Source organism: Dermochelys coriacea, chromosome 11 (genome assembly GCF_009764565.3).
Source record: "Dermochelys coriacea isolate rDerCor1 chromosome 11, rDerCor1.pri.v4, whole genome shotgun sequence".
NCBI lineage: Eukaryota > Metazoa > Chordata > Testudines > Dermochelyidae > Dermochelys > Dermochelys coriacea.
This window is the reverse complement of record NC_050078.2, coordinates 4,998,885-5,024,479: the sequence shown is the minus strand read 5'-3', so window position 1 is coordinate 5,024,479 and position 25,595 is coordinate 4,998,885. Positions and strand designations below refer to the sequence as shown.

The 25,595-nt window shown below is 42.3% G+C and overlaps 1 protein-coding gene across 2 annotated transcripts in view; it reads right to left on the bottom strand.

Moving 5' to 3' along the window:
- Positions 1–16,629: 16,629 nt before the first annotated feature.
- The window catches only part of ERCC3 (ERCC excision repair 3, TFIIH core complex helicase subunit), a 52,014-nt gene continuing 43,048 nt past the window's right edge, over positions 16,630–25,595 (bottom strand). For both annotated transcript variants that reach the window (XM_038422275.2, XM_043504897.1), the window contains exons 14-15: positions 18,673–18,825; positions 16,630–17,206 (exon numbers count right to left, since the gene is read on the bottom strand). In XM_038422275.2, the coding sequence (XP_038278203.1) occupies positions 17,072–17,206; positions 18,673–18,825 (288 nt within the window). In that variant the 3' untranslated portion in view covers positions 16,630–17,071. The remainder of the gene's footprint in view (positions 17,207–18,672; positions 18,826–25,595) is intronic.

Below are 25,595 nucleotides of genomic sequence, written 5' to 3'. Positions count from 1 at the left end.
GAGAACTGTCCTCTGTCTGTGAATGCCTCCCAGTGGCCATACATCCCAAAGCCCTCCTTATAGCACCACTGCCTAAGCCATCTGTTGACAGTCATAATCTTGTCACACCTTTGTTGCCCTTCTCTAGGAACAGGAAGGATCCCGCTAAAGATCACCTGAGCCTCAATTTCCTTAAGCGTCTTCCCCAGCCTAGCATAGTCTCCCTTAATACTTTCCAGCGAGAATCTAGCCGTATCATTTGTTCCCACATGAAGGATAATTAGGGGATTCTTTCCCGCTCCCTTTAGGATCCTTTTCAACCTCAGGTCTACATCCCGTATCTTAGCACCCGGAAGACAGCACACCCTTCTATTCTCTGGATCAGCTCTAGTTACAGGCCTGTCTATTCTTCTCAATAAAGAGTCCCCGATCACATAGACCTGCCTTTTCCTGGTGACTGTGCTATTCTCCAGTCTCTCCCCTGTTCCCTCTGGCTGCAAGTTCTTTCCATTCCTATTTTCCCTTATAATCCTCTTCAACCCATCCTGTATCCTCCTGGGGCTCATATTTGGTGTAGTCTCCCTTGACTCTTCCACTTTTCCTATAGGACTAGCCTCTCTTCTCTTCTTCCTTACCCTTCCACCTTCAACAAGTACCTGCTGAGCCCCTTCTTCGTTTTCCAACTCTGCAAACCTGTTCCTAAGCTCTATTTCTCCTTCACTAGCCCGTCTTTTCCTCTGCCTGGTTCTTTGAGTCACATGTTTCCACTGACCACTTTCCTCAGCCAGTCTCCCCTCAAAATTCCCCAGCCCTGCTTCCATCCATGAGTCTGAGCTTTTCCCTTCAGATACCTCATATCTTTGCTCCATCATCTGCTCAAACCCCTTCCTAAACTCAACCAGACTTTCCACCTGCATCTCCAAACCTCGGATCTTTTCCTCTATCAGCTCTATCAGACGGCATTTCATGCAGAAAAAACTCTTACAGGTCCACCCTCCAGGATCATGTACGTACCACAGCTTGCACATCCAGTCATCCTCAATGTGTCTTCCACTACAGGAGTCACTCCCACAGCTGCCTCCGTATCTGTCATAGCCTTCCCCCCTAAGTCCTGTTAATCTGGGAAACACAAGCCACACCAAAAAGACCACCGTCCCCCCCAGCAAAAGCAAACCCCAAACAAGCACCACAATCCAAACTCCCCTTGCAAACTCCCACTCAAACTCCCCTGTTTAGAGCTCTGTTTGCTAGCTCCTGTGCCGCTGCCTGACTGACTGGCTGGTTACCTTTATAGGACCTCTAGTCAGAAAAGCCCCACCCCCTACTCAGGCTCAGCTTCTCTCCCAGCACAAGGCTCCTACAAGCCTCTATATATATACATACACACACACACACACACACACACACTAAAAATACAAAACCAAGTACAACTACCTTCTCCTCCAACAGAACTCCCACTCAAACTCCCCTGTTTACATCTCTGTTTGCTAGCTCCTGTGCCGCTGCAGCTGTCTGGTCTGTGGACTGGTCCAGGCTGAGGTTGATCCTTGCAACAAAGCCCGTTGCCAACTCTGTCCACATATCTATTCAGGGGACACCATCATAGGGCCTAATCACATCAGCCACACTATCAGAGGCTCATTCACCTGCGCATCTACCAATGTGATATATGCCAGCAATGCCCCTCTGCCATGTACATTGGTCAAACTGGACAGTCTCGACGTAAAAGAATAAATGGACACAAATCAGATGTCAAGAACTATAACATTCAAAAACCAGTCGGAGAACACTTCAATCTCTCCGGTCACTCGATTACAGACCTGAGGGTGGCTATCCTTCAACAAAAAAGCTTCAAAAACAGACTCCAACGAGAGACTGCTAAATTGGAATTAATTTGCAAACTGGATACAATTAACTTAGGCTTGAATAGAGACTGGGAATGGATGAGTATTACATAAAGTAAAACTATTTCCCCATGTTATTTCTCCCCCCCACCCCACCCCCCACTGTTCCTCAGATGTTCTTGTTAACTGCTGGAAATGGCCTACTTTGCTTGTCACCATGAAAGGTTTTCCTCCTTCCCCCCCTGCTGCTGGTGATGGCTCATCTTAAGTGATCACTCTCCTTACAGTGTGTATGATAAAACCCATTGTTTCATGTTCTCTGTATATGTATATAAATCTCCCCATTGTATTTTCCACCAAATGCATCCGATGAAGTGAGCTGTAGCTCACGAAAGCTTATGCTCAAATAAATGTTAGTCTCTAAGGTGCCACTAGTACTCCTTTTATTTTTATTAATAAGCTATTACTTTGTACTGAAGAAAACAGAATGGGCCTTCATTACAGAACAAGCCCATGTCACACACTAACACTATCTTAAAGTCCAATAGTCTAAAATAGTCCCAAAGCAGGGTCTCGTATATACCCTTATCTTCTTTTTCCAGAGCACCAAACTAGCATTATTTCTTATTTTCCTAAATTCAGATCTGTTTGGTTCATTATGGAGGTGTCAACTTCAGCTCCACAATTAAGGATGAGTTAAGTTTTACAATTAAAGCAGAGATTTAACATCTTTACATATAAACAAATGCAGCACATGCTCACCAACATGAACACTTACTGAATATAGAATTAATTTTCTGAGAATTGATAGATAAATCTAATTAGACTTAAAATTAATTTAAAAACAGGTCCTTTAAGAGATGTGGATCCTGCTTGTATCCCAAACGATCTCATCAGAACACCAGATTTGCCTCAAACTTTTCATATAACTTAAACTCACTAATCTTGTGCCTAGGCTATATGTGAAGAAGTTTTACAATTAATGGTCTTTTTTTTTTTTCTGTTACTCTGCATAAAGAAAAGTTACTTACTTATACAGCAACTGGAATTCTTTGAAATGTTGTCCATATATATATTCCATTCCTGGGGCTCATGTATTCAAGATTGGAGCCTTTGGGCCAGCAGTAGTTGTTGGGTCTGCACATGCACCCTGATTGTCCTTGCATTCCCATACTGAAGGAATTAAGGGTAGCGTGGGACCAAGTGCCACTCAGTTTCTTCACCACTCTGAAGCACAGGGGAATAAAGGCGGGTCATGAAATTTTATATATAGTATATATGGACAACACATCTCAAAGAACTCCACTTATTGTACAGGTAAGTAACTTTTTTCTCTTCTTTGAGTGCTTGTCCATATATATATATATAAAACTCTCCAGCAGCAATGTAACTAAAGTGATGGGTGCTCTGAGTTTCACTTAAAGATAGACTGTAAGAAACAGCTCTGCCAAAGGAAGCATCTGCTCCAGAAGCTGTCACTAAGGTCGAATTTATAGAAGTCTATTTTTAGGAAGTGATTTTATACAGTCGATTGTGCGTGTCCCCACTAAGCACATTAAATTGGCAGAGTGCGTCCACAGTACCGTGCTTAGTGTCAACTTTAGGAGCGTTGCACTGTGGGTAGCTATCCCACAGATCCCACAGTCTCTGCTGCCGATTGGAATTCTGGGTTGAGCTCCCAATGCCTGATGGGGCAAAAACATTGTCGCGGGTGGTTTTGGGTACATGTCGTCAGTCGCCCTTCTCTCCGTGAAAGCAACGGCAGACAATTGTTTTGCGCCTTTTTTCCATGCAGACACCATACTGCTGTCAGCAGACGGTGCAGTAGGACTGCTAACCGTCATCATCCACCACTTCCGCAGCAACTCTGCTCTCCTGGTGCCATGAGTCCACCTCGCAGGTCCTCTCTTCATTCTGTATAAATATTTATTGTTGTGGTATCCATCATCATCCACTGCTTCTGCTGCAACTCTGCTCTCCTGCAGATGCCATACCACGGCAAGCATGGAGCCCCCTCAGCTCATCGCTGCTATTGTGAGCATTGTAAACACCTCGCGCATTATCCTGCAGTATGTGCAGAACCTGCAAAAGCAGGCGAGGAGGCGATGACGGTGCTATCATGATAGTAATGAGGACATGGACACACACTTCTCTCAAAGCATGGGCCCTGGCAATTTGGACATCATGGTGGTAATGGGGCAGGCTCTTGCTGTGGAACGCTGATTCTGGGCCCTGGAAACAAGCACAGACTGGTGGGACCGCATAGTGTTGCAGGTCTGGGATGATTCCCAGTGGCTGTGAAACTTCTGCATGCGTAAGGGCACTTTCATGGAACTTTGTTACTTGCTTTCCCCTGCCCTAAAGCGCAAGAATATCAAGATGAGAGCAACCCTCACAGTTGAGAAGTGCGTGGCGATAGCCGTCTGGAAGCTTGCAATACCAGACAGCTACCAGTCAGTTGGGAATCAATTTGGAGTGGGTAAATCTACTGTGGGGGCTGCTGTAATCCAAGTAGCCAACGCAATCACTGAGCTGCTGCTATCAAGGGTAGTGACTCTGGGAAACGTACAGGTCATAGTGGATGGCTTTGCTGCAATGAGGTTCCCTAACCGTGGTGGGGTGATAGGGATACGCATTCCTTCTAACTTGGGACCGGACCACCTTGGCAACCAGTATGTAAACCACAATGGGGACTTTTCAATGGTGCTGCAAGCACTGGTGGATCACAAGGGACATTTCACCAACATCAACGTGGGATGGCAGGAAAAGGTGCATGATGCTCGCATCTTCAGGAATTCTGGTCCGTTTGAACAGCTGCAGAAAAGAACTTTGCTTCTCAGACCAGAAAATTACCATCGGGGATGTTGAAATGCCTATAGTTACCTTGGGGACCCAGCCTACCCCTTAATGCCATGGCTCATGAAGCCATACACAGGCAGCCTGGACAGTAGTAAGGAGCAGTTCAACTATAGGCAAAGCAAGTGCAGAATGGTGGTAGAATGTGCATTTGGACGTTTAAAAGCTCGCTGGCACAGTTTACTGACTCGGTTAGACCTCAGCTAAACCAATATTCCCATTGTTATTGCTTCTTGCTGTGTGCTCCACAATATCTGTGAGAGTAAGGGGGAAGACATTTATGGCAGGGTGGGAGGTTGAGGCAAATCGCCTGGCGGCTGATTACACACAGCCAGACACCAGGGCAATTAGAAGAGCACAGCTGGGTGCCCTGCGCAGCAGAGAAGCTTTGAAAACTAGTTTCATGACTGGCCCGGCTACGGTGTGACAGTTCTGTTTGTTTCTCCTTGATGAAAACCCACCCCCTTGGTTGACTCTACTTCCCTGTAAGCCAGCTGACGTCCCCACTTCACTCGCCACTTTCAGAGGCAATAAAGTCATTATTGTTTCAAAATCATGCATTATTTATTAGTTCATCACACAAATAGGGAGAAAACTCGCAAGGTAGCTAGGGAGGGGTGGGTGAGGAGGGAAGGACAAAGCCACACTACAGTTCAAAACTTATTGAATGCCAGCCTTCTGTTGCTTGGGCAATCCTCTGGGGTGGAGTGGCTGGGTGCCTGTAGCTTCCCCTCCTCCCCCCGTCCCCGTGTTCTTGTGCGTCTGAGTGAGGAGAATATGGAACTTGGAGGAGGGCAGGTGGTTATATAGTGGCGGTCTGTGCTCCTGCTGCCTTTCCTTCAGCTCCACCAGATGCCTGAGCACGTCAGTTTGCTCCCCAAATTAGCCTCAGCATTGCATCCTCCCTCCTCTCATTGCGTTCATTTAACGCTTTCCTGGACTCTGCCATTGTTTGCCTCCACACATTCTGCTGAGATCTTTCAGTGCGGGAGGACTGCATGAACTCTGAGAACATGTCATCGCAAGTGCGTTTTTTCCACCTTCTAATCTGCGCTAGCTTCTGGGACAGATATGATAGAAAAATTTGCAGCTGTGGGAGAAAAAAAAGGGAGAGTAGTATTTAAAAAGATACATTTTAGAGAACAAAGGGAAGATTATTTCACACTGAATCAAGCGATTCACATTACATAGCACATGTGCTTTTGGTACAAGGTCGCATTTTGTCGCTTATATTGAGTGCCCGCCGGTTTGGTGTGAGACATCACACAAGCTTGGCTGAGCAACAGAATTCGGCTTGCAGACAGCCATGATAAGGCAAAGGGTTTTGGCTTCTTCAATCTTCGTAACATGTGGGAACGGTTTCAAACAGCAGCGCTCTCCTTTCCCATACCACGCAAAGCCCATTGGGTTGGTCATTTAAAAGGAGGGGCTGCGGTTTTAGGGTGAATGTGCAGCACAATCCAAACCCCCCTCCACCCAATTCTCTGGAATGATCGCTTCACACACACACTCACCCCACCACATGGCTAGTATCAGGGAAGATCCCTGTCAGCCAAATGCAAACTGCTCAGCACGAACGGGCCTCTCCCCACCACGTGGCTAACAGCGGGGATGATTTCTTTTCAGCCAAAGGCAAACAGCCCAGCAGGAACAGCACTTCTGAATATCCCCTTAAACAAATTTCCCATATTTCAACCAGATGACCATGAATGATATCACTCTCCTGAGGCTAACACAGAAAGATAAAGAATGGATGTTGCTTGAATGCCACCAAAGCCCGAGCCCATTCGCTGCAATGCTTTGTTCTGCAATGATTCCAGACTACTTGCTACTGGCTTGGCATGGTAAAGTCTCCTACCATGGAGGACGGAATAAGGCTGCCCTCCCCAGAAACCTTCTGCAAAGGCTTTTCGAGTACCTCCAGGAGAGTTTCATGGAAATATCCCTGGAGGATTCTGCTCCATCACCAGACACGTTAACAGACTTTTCCAGTAGCTATACTGGCTGCGAATGCATCCCAAGTCTTCATGGCAAATTTACCATTAAACACACTTGCTTTTAAACCCTGTATTATATTTACAAAGGTACACTCACCAGAGGTGCCTTCTCCAGTTTCATGGTCCGGGAGCCCGCGTTGGGAGGGTATTGGCTCCAGGATGATGAACAGTTTCTGCCTGCTGGGGAGAAGGGATTCTCTACTTGGCTGCTCTCCGCTATCCTCAACCTCCTCCTCATCCACAAAATCCTCATGCCGTTGCGTGAGACTCCTCCCTTGCGGGTGTCCAGAGACAGTGGTAGGTTAGTAGTAGGGCCCCTCCCCCCTAGAATTGCATACAGCTCATCATAGAAGCGGCATGTATGGGGCTCTGACCCGGAGCGACCGTTTGCATCCTTTGTTTTTTGGTAGGCTTGCCTCAGCTCCTTAACTTTCATGCGGCAATGCTGTGTGTCCCTGTTGTAGCCTCTGTCCATCATGCCCTTGGAGATTTTTGCAAATATTTTGGCATTTCATCTTTTGGAATAGGAGTACTTGTGGCACCTTAGAGACTAACAAATTTATTAGAGCATAAGCTTTCGTGAGCTACAGCTCACTTCACGAAAGCTTATGCTCTAATAAATTTGTTAGTCTCTAAGGTGCCACAAGTACTCCTTTTCTTTTTGCGAATACAGACTAACACGGCTGCTACTCCGAAATCTTTTGGAACGGAGTTCTGCCTGCACGGATTCTTCTCCCCATACAGCGATCAGATCCAGTACCTCCTGTTCAGTCCACGCTGGAGCTCTTTTGTGATTCTGGGACTCCATGGTCACCTGTGCTGCTGAGCTCTGCATGGTCACCTGTGCTGATCAGCTCGCCACACTGGCCAAACAGGAAATGAAATTCAAAAGTTCCCGGGGCTTTTCCTGTCTACTTGGCCAGAGCATCTGATTTGAGAGCGCTGTCCAGAGAGGTCACAATGGAGCACTCTGGAATAGCTCCTGGAGGCCAATACTGTCGAATTGCGTCTACGCTGCCCCAAATTCGATCCAGCGAGGTTGATTTTAGAGCTAAACCCCTCACTGGGGAGGAGTACAGAAATCGATTTTGAGAGCCCTTTAAAGTCAACAAATCAGGCTTGGTCATGTGAATGGGTGCAGGGTTAAATCGACCTAATGCTGCTAAATTCAACCTAAACTTGTAGTGTAGACCAGGGCTCAGGTACAGTGTCTGATTAAATGTATGTATAGAACCCAGTGTGGCTGATTCACAGAATGCTTCTCAAGGAAGCACCCGAAACTGCCTGTGAACTAGTAGAATGGACTCTAATATCTGGTGGATGTAATTTAGCTAGTTCATAGCAGAAAGTAATCCACCCTCAAACCCATTTAAATAATCTTTGGGTGGAAATAGGATTGACTTACCTTTTACTTCATTTCTTAGACAGTTCTTATCCTTTGCTGAGAAGATATCATTTGCTGTAGTAAAAAGCTCAGGCCCTAGGCACATCAAAAGGTATGTAATTTAACTTAACTATAAAATCATAGAACTGGAAGGGACCTCAAGCGGTCATCTAGTCCAGTACCCTGCACTCAACGCTGGACTAAGTATTATCATCCCTGGCAGGTGTTTGTCCAACCTGCTCTTAAAAATCCCCAATGATGGAGATTCCACCACCTCCTTAGGCAATTTATTCCAGTGCTTAACCACTCTGACAGTGAGGAAGTTTTTCCTAATGTCCAACCTCAACTACCCTTGCTGCAATTTAAGTCCATTGCTTCTTGTCCTATCCTCAGAAGTTAAGCACAATTTTTCTCCCTCCTGGTAACAACCTTTTATGGACTTGAAAACTGTTATAATGTCCCCTCTCAGTCTTCTCTTTTCCAGACTAAACAAAACCAGTTTTTTCAATCTTTCCTCATAGGTCATGACCTTTAATCATTTTCCGATGAAGTGAGCTGTAGCTCATGAAAACTTATGCTCAAATAAATGTTAGTCTCTAAGGTGCCACAAGTACTCCTTTTCTTTTTTGTGAATACAGACTAACACGGCTGCTACTCTGAAACTAATCATTTTTATTGCTTTTCTCTGGACTGTCTCCAGTTTGTCCACATCTTTCCTGAAATGTGGCGCCCAGAACTGAACACAATACTTCAGTTAAGGCCTAATCAGCGCAGAGTAGAGCGGAAGAATTACTTCTCGTGTCTTGCTTACAATACTCCTGCTAATACATCCCAGAATGATGTTTGCTTTTTTTGCACCGTGTTACACTGCTGACTCTTATTTAGCTTGCGATCCACTATGACCCCCAGATCCCTTTCCACAATGAGGTTTGGAAAAATATAGGTAGATTTATAACCCGATTTAAACTTTTCAGTAGAACTTAGGGTGTGGTCTCAGACACCTTTTCAGAGTGAAAAATAGTATAAGGGGGATCCACCATGAGTAACCTTGTCTCCCCAATTCTCCTAGCTGATGTGACTGCTACAAGGAAGGAGGTCTTTATAGATACATGTAAGAGAACATGATGCCATGAGCTCAAATGGAGGACCCATGAGGCCCACAAGTACACCATTAAGGTTCCAAGTGGGAGTTGGTTCTTCTTATAGGTGGAAAATCTCCCTAAGAAATCTGAAAATAGTGGAATAGGAAAAAAATTGTATATGTCTCTCTAGATGGATGGAATGGGCGAACAGCTGCAATGTGCACCATGACAAAACTGAAAGTCCTGAGTTCTTTAGAGAGAGTAAGAAGTCTAAAATGGCAAGGATTTGTGTCTCAAGAGGCTGAAAGTGATGGTGTTCACACGAAGCTGAAAATCTCCATTTAGCTGCATAAGTCTTCCTGGTAGAGTCTTTCGGCTATTAGTTAAAATGTTCAGTTGGTGCACAGAACTTCTCTATTTCTGACATCCTGTGCCAGGGTGTATTTACCCCACACTGACCCTGCAGAGGATGCCATGCCCCCTTGCTGGACATGCTCCAACTGGAGGCAGGCTATAAGACAGGCTAGTCCAGCTCAGTCTGGGCTGTCCAGGGAGGTGAGTGGACATGTGTTGCAAGCTCCCACCCAGAAGTTGTCAGAACCAGAGGCCTCAGAGACCAACCACACCAAGACCCATGGGTTGAAGGAAACCCCACCCACCAAGTGCCCCAAGGAGGAGGATGACCTGCAGGCTATAGAGCGGGGAGACAGGGTCAGAAATAGTCCAGGGGAACCAGATATTGGTCCAGTTGTGGTACCGGGCATGGAGTCAGAGTATTTCAGTGGTATCCCACTGACCCAGTGTTGGGACCACTCACTATTCATGGGGCCCTGGGCTGGGATCCAGTGGAGTAGGGAGGGCCTGAGTTCCCCACCCCTGGCCTCCAGCTCCACCACTAGGTGGCATGGCCTGCTCCCCTTTGGCTTCAAGGCCCAAACTTGTTGCTGATTTGCCCCAGCAAGGAAGTTGTGGACCCTATACAGTGAGGGCTGCCTGCCCAGCCCTATCGATTGACCGCTAAGACACACCACCCTGCATCAGAGGATAGTCCTATCAACTGTGGCCATTAGGTCATGCTACCCTTCACCAAAGGGCGGCCCTATTGACTCTGGCCACTAGGCCACGTGGCCCTGCACTGAAGGGAAGCCATATTGACTTTGGTCACTAGGCCACGCTGCCCTGCACAGGAGGAAAGCCACCTTGATGCCTATCTGACACCCCGTGACAGGGTATACTTACCCAGCGATGCATCCATTCAGAAACCAGGCAGTTAGCTGAAGGGTGGATGTGCTGGGATGAAGGATGGCTCCTTCATTCTTAAATAACAGGTCTAGGAATAGTGGAAATAGTTTTGGAGAATGGTTTGACAACTGTAACAGTTTCAGGTACCAGAACTGCCTTGGCCAGGCAGAAGCTACCAGGATGACCCTGGCTGCATTTTCTAAGTACCCTTGGGAGCAAAACAATCAGTAACTAAGTGTGCATCAGTGCACAAGACCAAGGAACACATATGATAGGGATCCTGGACTCTGTCCCCCTCGGGAGCAGAAAGTACTTGACATTATTTGTTCCTATCAATCACAAATAAGACTACTGATTGGATGATCTCATTTCTTTAAAATCAACTAAATAACTGACTAGTGAATTGTCCATTCATGCTCTGATGAATAGTATCTGCTCAAATCGTCCACCAGAGTGTTCTGTAACCCCATATGGGGAATTGCTGAGAGAGATATCTGATGTTGAATGCACTAATTCCATAATTGAACTGTTTCTTGGCACAGAGGAGATAGAGTCCCTTCCTTGTGGGTTTGTATAAAACATGGCAGTTGTGTTGTGTGTCATTAACTGAATAGACAGTCTGCATAGTGGAGGTAAGGGCTCCATGCAAGCTTTGCACACTACTGAGTTCTTGAATTTTGAGTCTCCATTTGCCTTGCCTGATTTGTGATCCAAGTGGGGTTCCTCAACCCAGTAACAAAGCATCAGTCACTATGGTCTTGGTTGGGATAGTTGGGAGAAAGGGACTCCCATTCATACCTTGTTATGGTTCTTCTACAACTAAGAGAGCAGAGAACATCTTGTGGCACCATCAGAGGTATGTCTAAATTGTGCTAGCTCAAAATTTCACGACACTGATTTCAGCCAGACCTTTATGCAACAAAGGTGCAGTCTAGCATGCAGCATGACAAAATGCAGGAGGCCATGTGACCCAGTCGATTTAGACAAGTTCTTAGTATGGTTTGAGGATTTGTCTGAAGCTGGGAAACAAGCATGGTCATAGTCTGGAACCTGCTGTAGATTAAGCTCTGGTTGTCTTGGAGTCTATAATGGTCCCTATAAATTCTTGCATTGGTGTAATAATGGCCTAAAAGTCAACAGATAAGTCCAAGGGGTATGAATAGCTCAAAAATGCTTTCGATGGTGCTCTGTACTTTTGATGAGCCAGTCATCCAGGTATAGCGACACACTTATTCTGTCTCTTTAGGTGTACTGCTACTACTGTTAAGACTTTTGTACATAACCTTGGTGCTATAGAAAGGCCAAAGAGACCTCTATATTGGTAGTGGTTTTGATGTAACATATCAGGAATTTCTTGTGCACCCGATGTATGATGATATGAAAATAGATGTCCTGAAGGTCGAGAGTCGCAACCAATCTTCTTCATCTGGAGATGGTATTATGTAGGCTAAGGTGTCCATTCTGAACTTTATTCAGTGGATAAAGGTATTAAGTGCTCTCAAATCCAGAATTGGCCTTTATCCCCCTTTCTTCTGGGTATGAGGATATAGTTTGATTAGAAACCTTTCCCTCAGTTGTAGAGGAATCTCTTCTATTGCTCCGAGAGACGGAAATGATTCTACTTCTTGGAGTAAATCTCTCATGAAAGAGGTTCCTGAATAGGGATGGGGAAGGTGGAGAGGAGGCAGGTGTAGAATGATACAGGAATCCCTCAAAGAAAGAAAAGCATCATCTGTTTTCGTTTTGAAAAAATCTGAACCCTCAAACAGAAAATCCTCCATTGCTGATTGCACTTTTCTTGGGATCTCGGAAACTTTTCCCAGCATAGATGCATGCAAAACATCCAGTAACTTATGACGAGCCCTCTGTACCTTCTCAAACAGAATGCGAAGCGATTGGACTACTCTCATCATCTGTTTCTGGATGCTTTTATAATCATCCAGATGAGACTGCACTAAAGGGATCACCATCTCATCTAGAGACAAAGAAGAGTGGTTACTGGTGCCTGAATATCCTAATTTCTAGGTTGTTCTTCCTCGAGATGCTATCATGAGGGGGATGCTTGAGGTTGCACTGTTTTTTTTGCCTCTGAGCAGCTCTCTGAGACAGTACATGTGAGGTATGCCTGTAATAAGGACCCCAGTGGTTTCAATATGGCCAGACAGTAGCCAGAGTTGAAATGCTCAGGTCCAATACCTTTATCTGTACCTAAGAGGAGCCAGTGCTGACATGTGTGGTACTGCACACACCTCAGTAGTCTCTGTATTTATTAAGTACCACCTTCAATTAATGGTATTGAACAGTTAGTAGTACACTCACTTGAAGGCCCTCAACTCAGGCTGTGAAATCTCCTTGGATTGGGAATGAAGGGATTATTTTGATCTCTCTTTTTAATAGAGCTCTCGAGAAAAAACTGCCTCTACTCTTAGAGAAGGAACAATTCTCCTTTCTGTCTCAGTACTCTTAACAGGGACTGTCCTACCCAAACCTATGGAAGTCAAAGGAACCCTGCAGCTAACTGATATTGGGCTCCCAGGGGCACATCTCTTTATCACAAACTGATGTACCAGGTACAAAGGCTGACCCAGATCTGAGGCAGGCTGCACGGAGAAGTTCAGAAGAAACATTTTAAGCCTTGCTTCTCTGGCTTTTAAAGTCCTTTTAGAAAAAGGGCTTGCGGACAATGCATTTATTGGGGATATGGGACTCCCCCAGACAAAACAAAACAAAAAAAAAAGACAACTTGTGTGCCCATCAGTGTGACATGTCCTGGTACCAGGAAGGTTCTGGTCAAGAATATATACAAAGGGAAGGAAAGAATTTTTCTTCCAAAATCTAACTAAAGCTCACAGAAAGGGGAATACCAATGGGCAACTACTCAATCTAAATAACTAAACTAGAAATTAGTATATCAAGTGAGAGTGTAGCATCGACACTTGGAGCTCTGTCTCAAACCCAAAGATGAGGAGAAAGAACTATGTGGCGGTTGGTCCCGCACCACCTTTTATGCCCTTGGGATGGAGCATGAGGGCACTCAGGGCATGTCTGCACAGATCCAACAGACACTGCTGACCAAAAGAATGCAAATCTCAAGCTCATGGGGTACGTGTGTGCCGAGATTGGAAGGACTACACACACGTACGTACGTACATATGGACAAGTACTCGAAGAGCTGAAAGTTTCTTCAGCAGAGGCTGAAAAATTATTTTTTGACAGAGAATTCTATGAAGATTCAAAATGGCTGCTGTTTCCCATTAATAGGACTGAAGCAACCAAGGAGGAAGAAAACTGACATCCTTCTATTTTACAGACCTTTGGACACCAATGGCTTTCTGTAAGAGAGAGTCTCTAATTATGACTGAGCACTATCTGATTGTGGTAATGGAGTTCAGAAGAGTTTAGAGTTCCAGACATCATCATCTTGAGAGACTCCAATGTCAACGCAGATTACAACATAAAACCTCCTGCCCTTTTCACTTTTGTTTTCACACAAGCAATGGATACACCCATCCACATGGGGACACACCCAGGACTGGATAGAGAACTATCCTGTATAGATCACTTCCGTCTTCAGGCAAAGATTCATACTTCCCCCATCACATAACAGGAAGCTATCACTCCATCGCTCACCTTTGGAAACTTGGGGCCCTGCTAAATTCCAAAAATTGTTCACAGAAAATTATTCAATTAAGAGCTTTGGGAGAATTAGTAAACACTGCAACCAAATCCCTGAAAAGAGACTTGAGCATCAAAGCAATCTTCCCACCACATTGCCCCTACACATCTATCCACCCGGATTCTTATACTAGCATCCATCACCTTAGAATCTGAATTGAGTACGCCATTGACATGTGAATTAAGGATATTCTGCACTTTACAGGATGGGCCATAGCTGAAGCAATTCTGCTGTGTTCCATTCCATTCTTCAAAAATGAATTGAGCATTTGGGTGCATGGCAGAGAAAACAGGAAAAAATGGGGCAGATTATCTTCAACTATAGCAGAGATCATTTTTCACTTCTTCCAGTGAGCTGTTCATCATGTAGGTCAGCTGAACGTCTGCATCAATAAACCAGGTACAGTACAGTCAAACCAGCCTTTGGTAATTACCCTATGGACCAGAAAAAGTTGATTACACAATAAAAGCTATCTTTAAAGGATGAAGGAAATTACACTAGAAACTGTATGGGGATACTCTGAAGTGTTCATTTTAAAAAGGTGGAAGAGTCACTTGAAGATGACATTTTAGGTTTTACTCTATCATCAGTAAGTGACCTATGAATAGCCATTCTTCAGACTGTTAATAAGAATTTTGAAAACTTAATCTTTGAGTAATCAGATTTATGGAACATTAGCAGGCTATGATCCAGATACAGTTATGCACAACTTTAAACAAGGGAAACTATTGTTTGTTTTAAAATGTAGCAATGTTCTCTCTAAGCATAGTAGAATACACACTAGCTATACAGCTCTGACGACCTAGATTCTACTCTTGAAATGAGTGGCAGCGGTTTGCTTAATTCTTACCACACATGCTGTTGTGCGTACTATTTCTGGGCCGAGCACAGTCTGAACAACAGAGGTTTCCAAGCATAGTGCCGTAACAGGAGGGCTAGATGTCAGGACCAACATGCATTGTCAAAGTTGCAGAGCACATGTTTGGCTCTAGCCAGTGCTATAAATGCATCATGAGGATTAATTTAACTAGTAAATTACAGCCATCTCCATATTTGGCATAGTACAGCTTTTTCAACGTTTGTAAAAACAAAGTGGTTCTGAAGTGAGCATTAAAACCTGGCAGAGATAAGTGTCGCACTAGGAACACTGACAAACTTGTATGCTTAATGATCACATCATCCCCCTTCCTCATTCTGTTTTCCTAAACAAACAGTTCAACAGACCACTTTGTGTAAGGCCCAAGACAAAGAGAACAGATATGAGGAATGGGCAAATGTTCCAGTGCTGTGCCCTTGCTTATTGTCTGAGGAATTCAAAGGGGGAAAGGAATGAGCACCGAGATACTACACACATTATTCCTATATAGATATCTTAAATCAAGCTACCCAAGCACCACCTTGACTAGTTCCAGGCTTGCCACATGAAGGAAGATACAGCACAGGGGAGGGAGAATTGAGTATTGTGAGATGAAGTTGGGGGGACTAACAATGAAACAATTTGAATTGAACCGGTTGGGTTCAATTCTCAAATCTGTCTGGATCTAGTGCAGTTATACAGATCCTGGGAATACTTGTGAAACATCAGAAGCATTTGTGTGAAAGTTAACAGTTTGCATTCCAAGCACATTAACCAAAAAATGGAAACACCAGCATTCGCCAGCATAAACAGAGCTTTGGTGTTCATTTCCCGTAAGGAAATAAGTCCATCTCTGTTTTTTTCCCTTCAAAAGATCCCCCTGCACTGTAGCTACCTGAAGACTTAGCCCCGAATATACATCTCATCCAGCATAGTAAGGCTAATCCTAACCTTGGATCTGAACTGATGAATCAAGGGCAGCATTACATTATAGGTTATTCACAAAAATCCTACTCACAGAAAGGAGCTAATAAATGCAATATCAAAAGTTTTGGTTTTATATCATTAGGGGGCTGTTTGGTGGGTTTGTGTTTAAAACAAATCTCAGCAGTTTCATGATTACATTTATTTTGTTAGGAATTTTCACTGTGGTAAAAGCAAATCCATCACTGAATCAAACTAACTTTCACTTCAGAAGACTTCTTTGCCAGTATTGCCAAGACTAAAAAATACCTATGTTTTAAAAGAGGGCTCTCTCCACTGCAACCCAGCTTTCAACTCTCCCTATAGCAAGTAAAATACTACCTTTTTATGCAAAACTAAATTTCCATGTTTCAGAGTAGCAGCCGTGTTAGTCCGTATTCGCAAAAAGAAAAGGAGTGCCACAAGTACTCCTTTTCTTTTTGTAAATTTCCATGGTAATATGACAATGTTAAACAGAGGATTATTTATGGTGGCAGTGTATGATGTATACAACAGAAGATAAACTGTAGTAAGAACCCCAAAAATACAGGTTAAATGGATTGCTCATTAACTTTTAAATTTTTTCCCTGTTTTACTCCAGTGACAAAGTCCCTCTTCAGGTTTTTTCTCTTGAAGCATCATGACATGTTGAGCTAGTTTGTCATAAATTTAAACTAGGTTAAATTAGGAGTACAAATTACTCAATTCTCCATATGTAAAAAACAAACATAATAAAATGTGCACAAGGAATGATTTTTATTCGTTTTATTTAAGTTTTTCCTTCAATCATTTTAGACTTCCCTATGTTTTTTTCAAACTAGAATATTTGAGATAAATAAAATTTTAAACATTAGTACAAACTTGATATACAAAAAAAGATCACATTTGCAGCATTTGCTTAAAAAGTGGTCTTTAAATTCACTTGATAAAAATAAAGGTTTTATTACCTTGGGAACACCACACAGGCATAACCAGGGTTCAGTCCTTCTATAACATCTTTCTCTGTGGTCAGAGATAGTTCCTTCACTTTTTCAGTCTCACCCATCAGCATAGATATATTGCAAACTATTTATGCATCTATATAGCCACACATTGAAGAGTCCTTTAAGGGTCAAGATATTTAGGCTCCATATTCTGCTGTATGGAAGGATAAATAGGTCCACAATTTGACAAAATGCATCCATGTATTACATCATTTCCTGAAACGTTTGAAAAGTGGATGGACATGTTTATTTGAAGATGCCTTGCTCCGTGAAGTGTGATATTCCATATAAACTGCGTCATCTGCTCCAGACATGGAGCTCATTGTGCCAAAACGACGGGACACCTAGAGTAAGAGAAATCACAATTGTTCAGTTTAACTATATACATAATGTCCTTAACCCACTGATGCCAGAGTAGCTAGATGCAATGCTGAATGATCAAATAAATATATATTTATTTTAAATTGAATACAAACGCTGGACACTTAGTGGATGATCAAGAATTCTGTATTCCGAAGTGCGTAGGTAAGTATACCCCTACTCCTGCTCCAGGGATGCTCCTCAACCAAAGCACCTCACGGCTAACTGCAAGAGTAATATGCCTCTCTAGTTAAAGTTGGTATAATAAAAGCAATGGATCTATAGAAAAGATACCTCAACAGATTGAGAATTCAAAGGGCATTCCAGCCCAATGCCACCACAGTTAATGGTCAAGCCTGAAGTCTGAGCAACACTCCTATGATGTCCCCTTAACTCATAATATATTAGCAAGCCTTAGGCTTGTCTATGGAGGGATGCTAAGGAAAATTAATCCTAATTAATTTTAGAAGTGGATTAGTAAAACAGTATTAAAAGCCTGTGGGAACACCCTCACTCAATTCAAGTGGCCTTAATTCAATTTAGGTTAATTAACTTCAGAAATGAATTAAACCAAATAAAGGCCACTTGAATTCTGAGTAAGGGTGTTCATACAGGAATTTAATGTGGTTTAACTAATCCACTACAAATTCACACGTTTGGTTGATATTAATTTTCTTAGATCTCCCTGTGTAGAAAAGCCCTTAGTTTCTCATGTTTATTTTTAGGGAAATCATGTTTTATTTTCTATGAGTAAAAATAAAATAGCATATATGAAGATTGATCTTCTTGAATATCCTTAACAGTCAGCCCTATTTGAAGTACTATAGGGGGTAAGGTCTTGGAGCATGAAACTTTTCAATCAGTGTGACACTATAAATAAATTAAGTGCACTAGGATATTTTTAATGTGTATTTCATAAAACTGATCTCAATAGAAGAAATTTGCCATCTGCTGCCAATGTCCTAAAACATAAAAACAGGTTTCAGAGTAGCAGCCGTGTTAGTCTGTATTCGCAAAAAGAAAAGGAGGACTTGTGGCACCTTAGAGACTAACAAATTTATTAGAGCATAAGCTTTCGTGAGCTACAGCTCACTTCATCGGGCACCAAATGCATCCGATGAAGGGAGCTGTAGCTCACGAAAGCTTATGCTCTAATAAATTTGTTAGTCTCTAAGGTGCCACAAGTACTCCTTTTCTTTTTGCTAAAACATAAAAGGATACAGTAGACGTCACACTTGTTCAAGTGTCTCATTCCTCTCTAGTACCTAAGCTAGCAGTTACTCTTATTGCTAACTAAGGTGTTATAGGAGCTGAAAGTAAAGAATTCTATTTTTCTATTCTACTTTCTGCATATTGGCACGGTTATGCAGAAGCAAGACTAAGAAGTAAGGGTCCAGTTCTGTAGCATTTGTAGTTCACGATTACCAGAAGCTAAGCACTCTTTGTTTACCTGAGTTGACTTTGAGCCATACTCTCCTGCTACCACCTCTTCCTCAGCATCCAGGTCAGATGCTTGCAGGACCTTCTGAAGAAGCTGCTGCTGCTCTTCTTTGGATGAAAATGAAAGTTGTTCTTCTTCCATTCCTGCAAGCTTTGTGATCACCTAGGAAGCAGAATGTGGTAGAGGATGCATTTTTTCAGTGTTCAGTTTAGTTTTTTTTAAATTAGCATCTCTCCCATTCCCAAGAAAATCAACTATGCCCCCCAATGGACCTTATTGCATTTATAGCATATTAGCAGTCCAACAGCTTTGCTTCACAGCTAGCACAAATATACGTGGGCTTGGAAAGATTACATTTTTAAATTAGCAAATGTCGGTAAACCTCGATTCACCACACACATGAACTGACAGAAATATTTCCATCAATGATAATCAAAATTGACAGATGGGCAAGGAAAGAAAAATGACGTTTCGGAACGTAGAATTTGATTAAAGAATTTTACTTTGTATATTTTGACACGTGATGTTGACAGTTTGTGTTTTAACAGTTATAAAGCTTCTAATTTTTGACTCTCAACATCTACGGTCATTAAATTATTCTCTGACCCCTCCCCCCAATTTTATACAAATGGGAAAATTTAAATTGATAAAATTAGAAGAAAAAAACAAACTTGAAAATAAACTCATATACTCATCAAAATTATTGTTTTTAAAAATTGAATTCTGCCAAGTCTAAATACACATAAAACAAAGTGAATGATACCATACACCTGCCTTGTTACATTCTGGTGCTAAAGGAACCTAATGCAAAATGTCATTTAGATAAGAGACTAGAACAAAAGCACATAGCTGAGGATGAAGGCATTTCAAAATGTTCATCCCAATGCTTAATGACAAGGACACATTGACAAGGAAATTGAGCTAAGCACATTTAGCTTAGTAATTATATTTGAGTTAATAATAAAAAGGGCAGAAAACTGCTTTTTAGATTAGTTTCTTCTTATGGACTGACCCTCTTTTGTTTATTCCTTTAGCTTTCTTCACTATTCTACATTTTCATGAGGCACAATCCACCAGCTCTCACTATGAGAATTCTGACATGTGCATCCCACCCTGATTTACCTTCACCACCAAGGATACGAGTACAGTTTAGCACATATTTTAGTCTCCTATTTAGTCAGATATCTGGGCAAGTATAGTAAATGTGCTATCTCCACTCTACTTCAAAGTCCTTCTTTCCTAGGGAACTCCTAAGTCTCCCAGCTTCTGCTTCTTCGTCTTAGTGAAAAAAGAATGTTTACAATATATGGCCATTTGCTGTAAATTCAGTTTCTTTCACAATCACTGAAACATCTCTCCCCCTCAGTAGGGCTCTCAGACTCAAATACAATCTCTGTTTAAATCCAGAGTAGAAAGGAATCGACATTCCCTCCCCATTTTGATTACTGATCCAAGTTTACTGTTTTTAAAAAATGCTCTAGTCCTGGGTGCATTTCTGATTTCCCAGCGTTCCCAGCCGTGGCAGGTTGCAAGACAGCCATTCAAATTGGGTCATACTGATTTATCATCTGGCTTTTTCCTCTCCCATCTCAATTTAGATATCCTCTGAACACCCGAGTTCTCTTGAACTTCTACAGTTAAGAGGTTAATGCTTGATACCATTAGGAAGCTAGGACACCAAACTGATCATATTTTATAAAGCTTTGCTTTATATAGCTGTTTAGAACATATAATTAATGCCAGTCACCATGGTTTATGGAAAATAGATCTTGTCAAACAATATTATATATACATATTTATGAAATTACAAAGGTATAGTGTTCGTGTAATATTTAGACTTCTGTAAAGCATTTTGAATAAGAAACTGGAATGATACAATATCAACATGGAACACAAATGGATTAAAGACTGGCTAACAGACATGTCTCAAAATGTAAACAAATGGGGAATCATTATCAAGGGGGTGTATGTTTCTACTGAGGTTCCACAGTTATCGGTTCTTGGCACAGTTGACAAATACTTACATGGGGGCACAAAACTTTGAGAACAGGCTCTTCAATCTAGCAGAGAAGGATGTAACAAGGGCCAATGCCTAGAAGTTGAAACTAGACAAATTCACACTAGAAATAAGGTGCATATTTTTTTTTAACAGTGAGGGTAATTAACCACTGCACAACTTACCAACAGTTGCAGTGGATTCTCCTTCACTGGAGGTTTTTTAAAATCAAGATTGAACAATAGAGTCTATCTTTTAGAAAAACATCTAAACAGAAATTAATTCAGGGAAGTCTCTATGGTCTCCAATACACAGGGCTAACTAGATCACAATTGTCCCTTCCGGCCTTACAATCTGTGAATCTATGAAAAATAGCATCTGCTAAGATCGTGTCCAGCTTCTAACAGGAAAAAGTATTAATCTGTCCCTTGCGATGATTTAAAAACAAAATTATGTCTACAACTAAAGAGAGACTCTTTGATTTTCAACAGTATACAATACTTGTTTCAAGCTGGCCTGGTTCAAGATGGGTCAAATTTATAAGTTTTCACTGATTCTTAGACCAACAGCAGAAAAACCTGCTAGACCAAAGATTTAATATAAAAGTCTTAGATTTATAGAGCAGTATTTTTCAAAGAGAATATACTTTAATAAGATATAACATGAGCCAAGTGCAGTTAACTCACTGTGTTCTGAGCAAGGAATCGTGACAAGAGGGCTCTATTTAAAAAGCCACACAAAATAGCAAAAATAAGAAAAAAGCCACAATTTTTATCCCTACAGACAGATATAACACATGGAACTATTTAATAAATGGTACATAAAACTATCCATAAATAGCAGGCGTTTCAAAAAAAACTATTTTTTTATTTTTTATTTATTTTTTTTTACTTCTTCCCACATTACCAGCCTTAAGTTTGGCACCAATCATTTGGCACTTACACTGTCCTAGTTATAATGCCAATTTAAGGCACCTAAAACTGATTACTTGCAAAAAGGAAATCTCTCTGTTTTGGCCTTTTTTAATTAGTTCCATAATCCAAGGCATTCAAATACAAGTAAAGAGATTTCTTTGAGTCTTTTTGGCTATAACCACATAGGCTTGTTCGCTATTAGATCAACACTAATCTGCAACTATTTGGGCAAACTCGATATGCTACAAAAAAGGCTTTCATATAAAAAGACTGCGGTGAATTATTTCAGTTGTGAGGCCTGTTCTGAAGCGGTCCTCTTAACTAGCCATAGACTATGAAAAAAAGTGATTCTTCTAGATGTTTTATCCACGCAGATCCCACTCAAGGTTGTGCATATACCTCATATGTGCAAGGTCAGAATCTTTCTATAGTAGTGTCCATTGGGCTACACCTGCACTGTGGATGTCCTAATGACCCCCTTCCCTCACCCGAGGACAAAGGGCAGAGCAGCCATAACCATCCCACAGCTCCCACAATTCTTAACATCAATTACAAAAGCTCTGAAAAAGCAGGGATGGAGGGCGGATCATGGGCAAAACACTGAAGAACCAGAGTTATTGTAAGATAAATAATAGTTTTTTCCTCAGAGAATCTGAACCCATTCTAGGGCTCTGCTTATCAGTCACCATCTGGAAGAGGGGACTGAAGAGTCCTAGCTGCCACTAAATCAGGATAACATTCCCTTACCATATTTGACACCTGATCTTTCCAACAAGTTGAGGGCATAATATTTAAATCAAAGTTAAAGGGGGTTCTACAAGTGGCTGCCAGGCTTATCTCATATGTAAAGGTCTGTAAAACAAGTTTGCGCTCTAGTGGAATCAGCTTTGACGTCTGGAGAAAGTATACCAGCCAGGTGATAGCAGGCTGAAATACCCTAAATGGATAACTCAGTATACGTCTATGTTGCAATTCTGAAGTTTGATTGCAACATGTAAACATACCCAAAGTAGATCAATGATAACTAGAATTGCAGTATTAGAGAAGATGCAGCACCATAGGTGGTGGCCACTTGAGTATGTGCCTCAAGTCCTGGGTGGTCAGGGCTTCACTGTTGTTTCTTGAGCTAGCTATGATCTAACTACATCAAAGATGCTCAGGTATGTCTACAACTGCTGCAATTGCACCTCCCAACTGCAGTGTAGACATATGCATAGACATTCTTTAGAAAGAAGAGGAGTACTTGTGGCACCTTTGAGACTAACAAATTTATTAGAGCATAAGCTTTCGTGAGCTACAGCTCACTTCATCGGATGCATTTGGTGGAAAAAACAGGAGGAGAGATTTATATATATATACACACACACACACACACACACACACACACAGAGAGAACATGAAACAATGGGTTTATCATACACACTGTAAGGACAGTGATCACTTAAGATAAGCCATCACCAGCAGCAGGGGGGGGGGGGAAAAGGAGGAAAACCTTTCATGGTGACAAGCAAGGTAGGCTAATTCCAGCAGTTAACAAGAATATCAGAGGAACAGTGGGGGGTGGGGTGGGGGGAAGAAATACCATGGGGAAATAGTTTTACTTTGTGTAAAGACTCATCCATTCCCAGTCTCTATTCAAGCCCAAGTTAACTGTATCCAGTTTGCAAATTAATTCCAATTCAGCAGTCTCTCATTGGAGTCTGTTTTTGAAGCTTTTTTGTTGAAGGATAGCCACTCTTAGGTCTCAGAGTAGCAGCCGTGTTAGTCTGTATTCGCAAAAAGAAAAGGAGTACCCGTGGCACCTTAGAGACTAACAAATTTATTAGAGCATAAGCTTTCGTGAGCTACAGCTCACTTCATTGGATGGAAATTGTTGAAATCATGGTGGAATTTCCATCCCACCATCAACCTCAGCCTGGACCAGTCCACACAAGAGATCCACTTCCTGGACACTATGGTGCTAATAAGCGATGGTCACATAAACACCACCCTATATCGGAAACCTACTGACCGCTATTCCTACCTACATGCCTCTAGCTTTCATCCAGATCATACCACTTGATCCATTGTCTACAGCCATGCGCTACGATATAACCGCATTTGCTCCAACCCCTCAGACAGAGACAAACACCTACAAGATCTCTATCATGCATTCCTACAACTACAATACCCCCCTGCTGAAGTGAAGAAACAGATTGACAGAGCCAGAAGAGTACCCAGAAGTCACCTACTACAGGACAGGCCCAACAAAGAAAATAACAGAACGCCACTAGCCATCACCTTCAGCCCCCAACTAAAACCTCTCCAATGCATCATCAAGGATCTACAACCTATCCTGAAGGACGACCCATCACTCTCACAGATCTTGGGAGACAGGCCAGTCCTTGCTTACAGACAGCCCCCCAATCTGAAGCAAATACTCTCCAGCAACCACACACCAGAACCACTAACCCAGGAACCTATCCTTGCAACAAAGCCCGTTGCCAACTCTGTCCACATATCTATTCAGGGGATACCATCATAGGGCCTAATCACATCAGCCACACTATCAGAGGCTCATTCACCTGCGCATCTACCAATGTGATATAAGCCATCATGTGCCAGCAATGCCCCTCTGCCATGTACATTGGCCAAACTGGACAGTCTCTACGTAAAAGAATGAATGGACACAAATCAGACGTCAAGAATTATGACATTCAAAAACCAGTTGGAGAACACTTCAGTCTCTCTGGTCACTCGATCACAGACCTAAGAGTGGCTATCCTTCAACAAAAAAGTTTCAAAAACAGACTCCAACGAGAGACTGCTGAATTGGAATTAATTTGCAAACTGGATACAATTAACTTGGGCTTGAATAGAGACTGGGAATGGATGAGTCATTACACAAAGTAAAACTATTTCCCCATGGTATTTCTTCACCCCACCCCCCACTGTTCCTCTGATATTCTTGTTAACTGCTGGAATTAGCCTACCTTGCTTGTCACCATGAAAGGTTTTCCTCCTTTCCCCCCCCCCGCTGCTGGTGATGGCTTATCTTAAGTGATCACTCTCCTTACAGTGTGTATGATAAACCCATTGTTTCATGTTCTCTGTGTGTGTGTGTATATAAATCTCTCCTCTGTTTTTTCCACCAAATGCATCCGATGAAGTGAGCTGTAGCTCACGAAAGCTTATGCTCTAATAAATTTGTTAGTCTCTAAGGTGCCACAAGTACTCCTTTTCTTTTTGCGAATACAGACTAACACGGCTGTTACTCTGAAACCTTTAGAAAGAAGCCGTTTGCCTCTTAGAAGCACTATTTATGGCAACAGTTTGGGAGTCTGTCTGAAGGTCTCTGTCCTATTAAGATACTACAGTAAGACCCTAGAAACATTTAAGGTGTTAAGTTTCTTTACCTCTGGAGAGAAATGGGGGTTTGGAAAGAAAACGGGGAGATAAATATTGTTTTAAATGAAAGTCTGACAACTTTGGGGATAAATGTGAGATGAGCTCTCAATGGAATATTGTTTAAGGAGGGTTGCCCATGGGAGTTTGAAGTTTGCTGACCCTTCTGTCTTATGTCAAAAAGGTGGTGGGGAAAAGCCCCCACGAGGCTTGAAAGGACAATATTAAGATCCCACATTGCAGGGATTCCTTAATTGGTAGGTAAATATGGAGTAACCCCTTTCAAAATCTACAGAGTGGGGTAAGAAAAACTGAACATGACTGGAAGAGGGTGTTGTCATGCCAAAAATCACTGCACAGTGGACCTTAAAGAATCTGAATGAAAGTTCAAAGTATTTCAAATGTATAATAATAAATATAATATAATAAATATAATAAAGGATTTTAGGTATGGGGCCTCCAAAAGGTCACGCTTGTGCTGGGCTGCCCAATCAATTTTGTGGAATAAGTATGCCTTGTCAGAGTTTTCTGCTCTGCAGTAGAATTTCTCATGCTAGCGGCATTCAATCAGCCAACATTCAGGCTGTAAGGTGCAGTGGTTTTTGGTGGGCCTGGCTGTAATATTTGCCCTTGCTTCT